At 33.1% G+C, this 12,289-nt stretch overlaps 1 protein-coding gene across 1 annotated transcript in view; it reads left to right on the top strand.

Annotated features, from left to right (window-relative positions):
- Positions 1–11,942, top strand: part of LOC124358197 — a 179,552-nt gene extending 167,610 nt beyond the window's left edge. Inside the window, exons 3-4 of the mRNA XM_046810489.1 lie at positions 6,405–6,506; positions 9,051–11,942. Coding sequence (XP_046666445.1) covers positions 6,405–6,506; positions 9,051–11,128 — 2,180 coding nt within the window. The 3' untranslated portion in view covers positions 11,129–11,942. The remainder of the gene's footprint in view (positions 1–6,404; positions 6,507–9,050) is intronic.
- The last annotated feature ends 347 nt before the right edge of the window (positions 11,943–12,289 follow it).

Below are 12,289 nucleotides of genomic sequence, written 5' to 3'. Positions count from 1 at the left end.
ATTAAACAAGGCTTAAATGGGGCTTTGCGAATCCAGTTCTAAAACTTTAAAGTTTCTGAGCTGTAACACAAATGACTTTTATTTACCACAAGGAGAACTATGATTGAATATCTAAATGTATCCTGCTAAGTACGTTATATCACATATCTACAGCTGTTTCTTACCGTATAAGTTTCAATAGATAGTTTTAACATTGAACCGTATTTTTATTACTAGGTAGATATTGAAACTGTATAAGTTTTAGAGTTCTACGGTACAAATGGTGCGTAGGATATTGTATATGTAGGATCGTTTGAAACATGTTTTTAGTTTCGTAGAAACTACAAAGAAGTAACGTACTAACAAATTATTTGGACAGATTTAAACAGCATAAATATTTTTAAATAAGTAACACAAACGAAGATTTAAAGATAAAAATAAAGCAGAACAAGATAATTATTGTTTTTATGTGTAAGCAAAATGTATAAATATTTTTAAAATTTTGCTTCCACAGAATCTTTAGTGAAATAAAAAGAGATGAAAATTTAAAGAAAGTAACAACAATGCATTATATTCGTATCATTTCATGCCTGTAATAATAATAAAGATAGCACATTTTCGCACAAAGCAGCCTTCACTTCGCTACATGAGCAATAATTAATTTGCTCTGCTTTCTGTTAGTAAAAAATATTTACTAATTTCCATTGTAATTTTATTTTATGATGTTTGGTAAGTTTAAATAGCGCCGAGTCGCTTATTCATGTTATTGTGTTACTTTACTTCTTCTATTGTTGAAAAATTTAATCATTTTCAAAATTTAATATCTAATGTTTATACAATTTTTATATGAATAATTAAAAATTTGTTGAGGGTAACATATTTATGGTTTCATTAAGACGCTGCACTAAGAGAAAGATGAATGAAAGCTAAACTCAACATTCTCATTGAATCAACCCTTCCCACCATAGCTGCGTTATATTTCTAGTGTCATAATTGAGTTGGTTCTGTTGCCATAATCAAGGCGATAAATATATACACAGGTCTGAGAAGCCTTTTTCTGGAAAAATGCTGGGTTTCATAATAGTCTTTCAATTTATTATAAACGTTAGGTAGTAACTTTGCCTTTTATATCTGCATTACAGTACTGACCAAGCTCTGTATATCTAATATTTGCTTAAAAGTACAGTTAAAAACATATTTTTACTAAACTCTTCTTACTTAGAATTGTCTTATCTGATATGTTCTTACTCTGTGCTCAACAGCGGTTGCAGAATAGGTTGAAATAAGAAGTGATGTTATTATTATACTTACTCTATGCCTTCAAGACTATTTGGAAATGCTATCATAAAACAATGTTTACGCAGAACAGTTTATTGTATTTAACATACTCTTTAAATTAATATTTAGCAACTTAATTACGACCAGTAGGTGGTAGATCAGGTTAATTTTTAAAATAATATGCTAATATGTTAACTAGAAAGTCTAAGAATGTGCATGTAACATTTTATAACAATCTGTCTGGTATTTTTGTACGTACTGAGTAACACACATACACACGCGCGCGCACGCCCGCAATGCTAATACACATAGGGAGAGGTGAGGAGAGATAGAGAGAGAGAGAGAGAGAGAGAGAGAGAGAGAGAGAGAGAGAGAGAGAGAGAGAGAGAGAGAGAGAGTTAAAATCAAACATGATTTTAACTTTTACATTGCAGCAACGAAGTATAACAATAAAAATTAACACTATAGTTTTTCATTGATTAACGTAGAAGACATATTCTTGGTTGTTGAAATGTTACAGTTGGTTGATGATTAAGTAATGGGAGCTAATAAGGACCAGAGTTGGAATGGTTGTAGAGTGGGATGTAAGGGGAGGGATTGAAGAAGATTGAACTTGAGATGATGTAGCGCCATAAACTTTGCGGAAAACGGTATTTGATATCCTTCAAACTACAGTATACTGAAATTGGTGAACATCTAGTAAATTATATATACACACTATGTGTATGTAAATTGTGTGTGTGTGTGTGTGTGTGTGTGTGTGTGTGTGTGTGTGTGTGTGTGTGTGTGTGTGTGTGTATATATATATATATATATATATATATTGTGTCTTTTTCCCTCCTTATATCTACGAGTAATATTCTGTACCATTATAGCCAAACTTATCAATTTTCTAATTTAATATACCTTAAATATTTTTCCATATACCTATCTATACATAAATACACAGGGTTCTATTTTAACTTTCCAACAGTATACATAATTATATTTTACAAAGTTTAAACCACATGAACGTACTGATTGTTACCATGTTTGAATATTTTCTATCAATATTATTTTGAATGCATTTAAATCTTCCTAATTCGACGGAACAAGTAAACCACGAGATTCATTAATGTCTCACTTCATAACTATGCCAATAAGCGTATAACAATATTCTTGTCTAAAATTTTGAAAATTATGTCTTCCGTTGACAGAACTAATAGTAGTGTATAAATTTTACTACCCGTCTGGTACGTAGTAAGTGCTGGCACAAAATTTCTTATTTTTCAAAGTAATTTATTATCTATAATACAATAAGTCTCAGCCATCAAGAAACATTCCTTTGATAATATTACTAAAAAACTACGAGTGTATAAAAGGTTGCGTTTAGACAGACAAAGAGGAAGAATCATTAGAGTCTCCTTCACCGACAAAAGGTCAAAGGTGGAGATCCGCGACAGCCGTGTTAATGTGAGTCTTCTACACTTCCAGAACAAGGACAACTTTCATCCTTATCTCTGTGGAACATTCTACCACGTCAAAGCAACCCACGTTTTAACATAAATATAGCCTGCTTGAAATGATAAAAAGGTGATCCCATTCTATGAGAGATTCCTTTTACCGAAACTGTTCATTAAAAGAGTCGTTTTTTGAGTCCATAAATGTTGTTTAGTTGTAAACGAAAATAAATAAATCAATACAGATTAATTGTTACTACCCACGGATTTGCACTGGATTCCTGTAGCAGTAATGAGACGTCGTGTTGTTAGTACTTACATTTTGAACGGAATACATATTTCATACTTTTGAAGAAAGGTGTGATGGTCATTGAAACTTACACGCATCTACATACTTTTAAATCTTTTTGGTTGATGTGTTGTATGTCATAGATGAAAAGAGAAATAATATATTTGGTCACTAATAAGACAAATTAAATTTTTGTGCTTTGTACCGTCTGTAAAGTTAGCGTAAATCTAGGGTGCAGGTTTACTTGTATCTTATTTCAATTACCATCGGAAATCAGACTTTCAGAGGTAATATGCAAATTAAGTGATTGGTAGTTGTTCGCTGCCGTGATCTAGGCTGCCTAGCGACCGCGGCGCGTGGTGGGCAGGAAGTGGAAGAAGCGGTTAGCTGTTTACTTCTTTGTTTGAGGTTCTTGTAGCTTTTTACCCTATTAAAACCTTTACTGTGAGTAATGCGCGTCTGGGTGACAGTCTGAGTATGGGCTTGAGTGTGTCGAAAATCTGCTCTTGTTAACCCTTTCTGACTTTCGTCATGACTGCACTGAATTTCAGTAAGTAATTTGCTAAGTAATATTATTGATTTGTATAGTGTGTCTTACTTTTTAATATTTTTAGGTGTCCCACTATTTGATGTAAATTAGTTCAAAATGTTGTAGTTTGCAATTTTATAAAATCTTCTCTAAAACACGTAATATTATCGTAGCTTTGTGATTATTTGTTGTTTGGTCCGTACGTATTTTCAAGAAATGTATTCAATTAATTAGGTTAATTCATAAAGCATACATATAAATTCAAAAAGACCCCTTAATATGACAATCAACTTACACTCAAGCCGAGTTGACGAAAATAGAAATTAATTGGAAACTACAAGAACCGTGTGAGAGGGATTTAAATTTAATTAATTGATTTTCGTTCCTTAAATTTTTTAAAGGTCAAATTGACAAGGGTTTTTTTTAATTTGTTTAATAACCTCCTTTATATTAGACAAGTAATTTTTTTATAATCAATTAGCAAGTAATAAGTTTCACGTATATTATATGGTTTAAATGTATCTTGAATTCAGTAGTTGCTATTAAATACTGAACTCAGAATCATAGTGTTATTGAGCATCTGTATTTACGTATGGCGGGGTGCTATAACAAACGTGAATATATACATAACTTACATATTATTTCACTATTTTGTATTCACAACACTTCAAAACTATGGTTAAAAGTGGTGTTTACTGGTGGAGAAACAAACCTCTAAACCATCACGTTTACCGTATTTAATATACGTATTTGATATATTTAATAACTGTTCAAAAAGGACACGGCTTCCTGCTTTGGGGATCTTCCTTCCTTATCTTAGCAACATACCTTTTCTATTACGTTATCTTAGGAATTTCAGATCGAGGTACAAAGGACTAAGTGGTAGGTTTCCTCAAGGACCCATACTTATTACTTCTTCTGCTACACTTCTTGATTTACATCAAGGATGTAGTCTAGTTAAAACACCAAAGATATCTCACAAAGCACGAAAGGAATGCGACTCTGTATTTGAATAAAAATTTAAAGTTAGTGAATCGGCACAATTTGAAACACGAAACTTATGTGATAGTCAGTATAGCGTTAGAGCATACATTAAAAATTTACTTGCATTTCGTTTCTTTACATTTATATTTTACTGTTATTTTTTAATTTATAATATTTTTTTCATAACATTGATTTTTTAGGAAAATATTGGCCAGATTCGAGTCAGGCCTGTGGAAACTATAACTGTCCTAAAAAAATAGCCAAAACAAAGTTAAACTTTCCACATAATTGTATCTTACAAATTTCTTGGGTAAGTTCGTTTGACAGCTTAATACGCCATTCCGTTTCAATAGCCTGTCTGTTTAAACAAAAGAAAATACAATTCCGTTATTTATAAACTTAGAGAAAGAAAAAAAGTGCAATTGAGTTTTTATAAGATTTACTACATGTATTGTAATAAACAGTTTTTTCGTATCTTAAACGGTTTCCGAGATATATGTTTATAACATAGGAACGTTTCTCTACACGATAAATTGTGAAAAACATGCTGAAACTAGTTTAAACTTGGTAAAAATATCTTAACTAAGTTGGTTTGGCCAGCTTTGTGTGCCATTTCAATGTAATATGGCAGGCATTTAAACATTTTTCAACCCACAATTCCAATTGATCAGCCTAGAGAAAAAAAGTGTTCAGGGAAGAATATTAGGTTTACTAAACATTGCATAGTAATATTTTATTTTGTATCTTCAACGGGTTTCGAGATATGTATTATATTTAAATCCTATAAAAACTTTTATATAATCAAAAACTATCTTTATTAATTTAAAACATATTAAAACTTGGTACAAAAATTTATCTTAAAATGTCTCTTGAATCGAAGTTTGTTGACCATATTGGTACGCATTTCTTTTCCTTATGACGGCCATACTTTCTAAAATCCACAACTCCGTTATTTATGAACTTAGGGTAAAAAAATCTAAATTTTCTTCAATTCTTATTACATGTCCTATACTTTTTGGTACAATCATTTTTATGTAAACTGTTTTCGAGATCTTTAGTGCATATAAATGCTATAAGAATAGATTATTAATATTTCAGCTGTCACAGAATCTACCTACTCCTTCCGAATGGGTCGGAAGGACTACATGATGTAGTTAAGTTATTGAAAGTGATTTATTTACTTATAAAATATAACTTATTGTGATGATAAATATATTCTAAAGTATTGATAGGTTTAGTTTGTATATTTTGTTTCTGCATTTTGTACATATACACAAATTTACTTAATATTACTGCTACCAATTCTGTATGGTGTCATGTTGGTTTCTACCAAATTAGGGCTATGATTTTTCGTTAGATATTATGTAAATAAATCTCTAGAAGCCATAGATACCAATTCTACCAGTTCAGTGTGTTGCCACAATAGTTCTTACTCAACTATTGACTATGATTATTTGTTCCAGATGATGAAGGAAATTCTGTTGAAGTGGTACTGGAGACCACTGCTACCAGTTCAGTGTGTTGCCATAATGGTTCTCACTCAACTTTTGACTATCATTATTTGTTCCAGATAATTAAGGCAACTCTCTAGAAGCCATGTGGTGCTGGAGACCACTGTTACCAGTTCAGTGTCTTGCCACAATGGTTCTTACTCAACTATTGACTATGATTATTTGTTCCAGATAATGAAGGAAACTCTCTAGAAGCCATGTGGTGCTGGAGACCACTGCTACCAGTTCAGTGTCTTGCCACAATGGTTCTTACTCAACTATTGACTATGATTATTTGTTCCAGATAATTAAGGCAACTCTCTAGAAGCCATGTGGTGCTGGAGACCACTGTTACCAGTTCAGTGTCTTGCCACAATGGTTCTTACTCAACTATTGACTATGATTATTTGTTCCAGATAATGAAGGAAACTCTCTAGAAGCCATGTGGTGCTGGAGACCACTGCTACCAGTGTTACTTCAATGTGTTGTCACGCTGGCCCCAGTTCGACCTATGACTAGTAAGATTTTATAACAAATTTAAAACGGCAATACTATTTCGATATATTTAGAATTTTATCTCTTATTATCATCTCTGTAAAGAGTAATACATTCAAATTTACATTGCTGACATTTATTTAAAACATCCTAAATTTCTGTTCATAATTAAACTGTGCACTAAATACAGTCTCTGTTCTTTTATAAAATGTTAAATTCTAAAGGTAATAAATTAAATCTGACGTAATCTTGCATGTTATAGATGTGTATTGCGAATTGTTGTCCATGTTAATTCTCAACAAAAAGTTAATCATTCTAACATAATTAGTTGATTATACATTTTATAACCAAAAGTAAAAAAAGGAGGATGTTACAAAAATCATACTGTATCTATTACTTTTCGTGTTTTTCACAATTTAATTCAAAATTACCAGAAAATATTGTTGAACATGTTTGTATATTACTATATCTTACCAAAGTATTCCAAAAATACATTTGTTTTTACGGGATGACATATAGATTCTGTCCTGAGACAGGATATAGCCCTTTTTCCCTCAAGCTTGTATAGTTTCCTTCTAAGCTTCAGGGTTCCAGATGGCCGTTTAGGATGCGTCTGAGACGTGACTTGGTACAATGAGAAGAATAAGGTACCGAGATTTAGTTTACTGTCCCCAATGGCCATCAGTTACTTTTCGGATCGAAGTTCGGGTCACCTTTCTAGATAACCTATTATTCGGGAAATCTCGTTATTAATTTGGTGCAATCAACTTTAGGCATAGGAAATATTTGTCATGTTCATAGCTCCTTAAGATAACTTCTCATAATTTTATAATTTTTAGTGAGAAAATTAAGTCATTTAAAGTATACATTTGAAGAATTTTGTAATCAGAACAAGAAATGTTCGCCTAAGGATAAAAATGTCAAATTCCTGAATTTACATGAGTGTTAGGTTCAGGAAGTGAAATGTTTCATTTTGGATATGAGAATTGTATTATTTTAATTTAATAAAATGTATGAAAACATTTTTGACAAAACTTAACATATTTATTTTATATTTTATATTACTTAAACAAATATTTTATGGCATTAACGGTGGTAAATGTTTGGAAATCTTTTTTCATGTCATATACTCTATTTCAATTATACCGCCTGATATTTTAGATGTTTAAATGGCGTGATATAAATAGACTCTGGCAATAAAATTTTGGTTTAAATTAATACAATTATAAATAATAATTTTGTTTACTTGTGATTTTTTCTGTAATCCGCCCACATGGAAAGTATTTTTATGTTTCACACAGCACTAGATGGCTCTGACCGTCACCCCATATTCTTTTTCGAATTCTAACTTATTTTTAGTTTCTTTTGAAGGCTCTGCCTCGACTCTAGGGGTATTGCAAGCGTATACAGAGGGATCAATGGTCTTTTTGTGGTTTTGTGCCTATATCTCAGTAGTGATTGGTCCTATAATATTCTATAAATATAAAAATAAAGCTAAAACGATATTCTAGATCACTTGTTCGTATTAAATATAAAAACTCTCATTTATGGGTAGTTTTTTTAATAGGAATGAAGAAAAAGTAGAAACTAATTACTACTTTTAACCACAAAAATTCAGTTTTGAATAAGAAATGTTTTTTAATTAACTATTTAAATTTTTTCTTCTTTCACCTTTCCCCTGCCACTTAAAATCAACCCCACCCCCTTCTGATCATGCCTGAAGTTTAAGATTATCATTTACAAGGAGTTTAAAGTATACTTGAACTACTGGTTCCTTCCGCAATCATTCAATATAGTAGAAAACTTTAAAATACTGTTTTCTTAACTTGATTAAAATCACATAATTATAAAACAAGAATTCATTTTGAAGTAATATTTTAACTCTTTAAGCTTCCCTTTTAAGGTATTTGCTCTGGAATAAAGACTCGAGGCGCTAGAAGCAAACGATGTGTTGCAATAAGAGATCTTTCTTAATTACCAACATACGATAGCTATATTATGCCATTAGCCATAACAGTTATAAAGATCTTATCAGGATCAACCTGTCCTGAGATGTAAGAAAAAACTAGTTATGTTTTTCGGCTTCAACGTATGACGCAATCGTTCAATTATGACCTAACGTTGGTCATCTTGATTTAAGAATCGATATTGAGAATAACTATTGAATTAATCATTCATGTTTTCAAAATAAATATCATAGTTTCGTTCATGAAATTTTAACCTAGTATTTAGCTTGAAAATAAAAATATCACATTATTTATAGTGATTGTATTATTAAAACGCGTCATCAGTATATCTTTACATTTCAAAATGCATCCAGAGTTTATCTACTTTTAGTTACAGGTTTAGAACTTTATTCTGTAAAATTAGGTTCTATTTCTACAAGGAATGATCTCTTTACTTGAATTAGCCTAAATTTATAACAGTAAGTGAGCACTGTTTTCAAGTATTCAAGTACCTAAATAATTTTTCATTTATAAACTTCAAACTAATAGAATTCTAGGCTTATAACGACTTAATTTATAGTTAGGTTTTTCATTGGATATTGAAAACTGTGTATGTTTCAGGCTACACCCAAGTGAACCACGACGAGCCAACAAACGCCGTCAAGGAGACGACAGTAACGAGCGACCAGGAGGAGTTTAGAGCCCCAGGAGTAGGGGAGAAGGACCTGCTCTGGGATCACGTGGGAGATCTCACCCAACACTTCGTCCTAGGGGTGGAGCCCGAGAGAGGATCCACTACTAAGGACTTCGAGGAGACAAACACGACAGTCAATTTTGTGAACCAAATAGAAAATAGTATTGGAAGCACCAATCTATCTCACCCGGAATACGGTACAAAATCACCTCAAACCGAAGTCTTGAAAGGAAATATAAGTGCGACAGAAGATGAATTACCTCAATCGATGGTGACACTCCACTTGTTGCCGACGACAGTGGGTGGAGTGCGGGAAACGGAAGCGGGCGACAGATTCAATCGTTCAGACGTGCAAGGAAAGCTGATATTGTATCCAACGGATCGAAAAGTTGAAGGCCACGTTTCCGGCTCTGCAATGGGAAACCTAACAAAAAACTTGAGGAAGAGTTTGAAATTAAACAAAACTACCAAGGTACACCATCGACCACAACAAATTATTTACGACACATCGGATCCCTTTTCAGTCATTTTTGGTGAAGTCAAAACGGAATTTAGAACGGATAACTCAATCAATATTAGCAGAGAAAACAGAGAAAATATAATAGGAGGACTAGGAGTAAGGAGGGTAAAGGAATTGCTTAAAAAGGAAGATAATGAAAAATCCATTTTCAATGGAAAAGAAGTGACCACAACATTTAAAAACTTCGCCGTGCATAATTTCGAGGAGGAACGCGATCAGTATGGCAGTGAACAAGAAGAACAAGAACTACGACAGAATAATGAAATGTTCGAGTTTGGAAAAGTTAAATCTAGTCCTCATGACGAGGTTTTATTCTCTAAATACGACGTCGACTCCAATATGTCTAGTGAAAATAATGAGTTGGAACGCTTTGACAATACTCAGAGTGACAATTTGTTTAAAGAATGGGACACGGTTAGTGAAGAGCAGGAGAAAATGTTGGAGGACATGGTACTTCAAGGTAATAATCATTTAGATTCATCTACAAGGGATGCAATACCTCCACCCGGAAGATGGTTTATACTTTTATTGGCAGGAAACTCAACAATTGTGAAACTGCGCCAAAAAGACTTTGCTAAATACCTTAAATTAAATTTAGCAGCAAGATTAAGTTTGGAATACGACGAGGTCAGAGTCAACCGTGTCGTTTTGGCACCTCCTAGACTGATGGTGAATGTCAGTGTAGTTCCAGCCAACGAAGGAAACAACCAAGATCTCGATGAAGAAATTGATTTAGAAGATAAAATATTTGGTGAGGAAGAAGCTCCTTTGCACAAACTGGCTGAAACAAACGCTACTCTTTTAGAACTATCAGGTGAGGAGTATCATGTTGTTCGATTTTTGTCACTACGTTCTCAGCAGCCTATTCAAATGGAAGATACTCCTTCCGCTACTTCTATGATAGTGAACGATCGTCATATGGATATAGAAATGGTGATTTACATCGTTGTAGGGGGAACTTGTGCAATGGCTATTCTCGTGACATTTTTCTTTGCATTATATCGTTATTTAAGAACAGCGCCGATAAACTGGCCTTGGAAAGGTGCTAAGCCCCTTTTTACGGCACCTTGGAGTCTACCTCGTCACCAAAGGATGGGAGAAGAACCTGCTCCTTCAATCGGAGGCCCCCTCACCGTCATCTATTCTGGAAATTTTGTCGACAGGACAGCCCCAAGTTCTGGTTCATGGATCGATGACTACCAACCCTCCTCTATCCCAGAACCGTTAGAGGTGACCAGGCAGCAACCTGTGTATGGTTTTGGAGCTTTGAGCAACAGCGCTTTACCTGAGATTTGCGACTCTTTCTCAAACATAGGCCAAGAGAGCCCCAGGTTTAATCTGGACAGTAAGCTGCATATCCTAGGCTGTCGGCCTAACCACTTCCTACTTCCGCACCAGCCGGCCAGAACTAGTAATGACCACAAAACCACTTTAGATGTCAGGATACAGGGGGTGGGGGTCGATAACCCCAACTACCAATCGTAGTTTCAGCGGACAACAGATGTATAGGTTTTGTATGCGAGAATGTAATATAGATTCAATACAAGACAAATCAGACTGTTTTAGGGTAATTTGTTGTAAAATAATTAAGGAGTTGTATGTCACTTGAGATCTTCCAACCAAAGCATCGTTACCACTGAACAATAATTAATTATTAGAAGATTGTTTAAAACATTATTTTTAAAGCATTGAATGTAAAATATTTAAAGTACATGGTACAAAATTACATTGGTATTAATTAAGGTACGTAGAAATATATAGAAATATGATATATGACGTAATAGAATATTATTTTGGGCTATTTAAAATAATAAAGGGTTGAGCTTTAGATTGAGAGATAGATTGTAGTACAGGGCAATTGATGCAAGTATAAATTAAAATATGCACGTAGAATAATAAATTAAAGAAGCCAGTACATCTCTTCACAAGGTACACTGGAACTTCTAATGAAAAAACACTATCTTAAATCAAAACTGTTTTAATGTTTACTCAATTAACTTACCAATGTCATTTCAAAATCTGTACCCATAAAACCCATGCAATTGAGAATTGTAGGATGAGTTTTCTCTAAGTGCTCGTAGTCTCGATTTTGGCAGTTTTTTTCTTTCAAAATAGATGTTTTCCACTTGTTTTGCCCAGATGTTTGATGTTATCCACTATTGTAGTTGGTTTCATTTGCAGTTCTGTTGATCCAAGTCTAATGAATGAATTGTAATTGAAGTGTAAATAATTGAACAAATGTTGTCAAGTGTATTTTAGCTTAAGTTTGCTAAGAAATAAATAGTAAACTCCTCATTTTCTAAAAGAAGCTTTTTATTTTCCTGTACTCCTAACTACAGTATTCTTTCTATAAGCTTCGCTTTTTTTATAGATTAAAGCATGTAAAACCATGACGATACCATCGTATTTTCGGTTTCATTCAGAGTCTTTATAAATTATTTGAGGATGGTTTCGTGCTGGTTAATATACCATATTTCCCGTGATCCAACACGAGTACTGTAGTACGGTTAAGAATTTTTAAATGAATATGTAATAACACCACCACGATATGGATATTGTATAGCCAGGAAATCCAGCATGTTTTATACATTTCAAAATTACCCCTATTGTTCTAAAAAGTGTAACAGGAATTTAAAGGTATTAATG

The sequence above is a fragment of the Homalodisca vitripennis genome, chromosome 3, assembly GCF_021130785.1.
Source record: "Homalodisca vitripennis isolate AUS2020 chromosome 3, UT_GWSS_2.1, whole genome shotgun sequence".
In the NCBI taxonomy this organism is placed as follows: domain Eukaryota; kingdom Metazoa; phylum Arthropoda; class Insecta; order Hemiptera; family Cicadellidae; genus Homalodisca; species Homalodisca vitripennis.
Note: the sequence above shows the minus strand (reverse complement) of the source record. Positions and strands in the feature narration are given on the sequence as shown.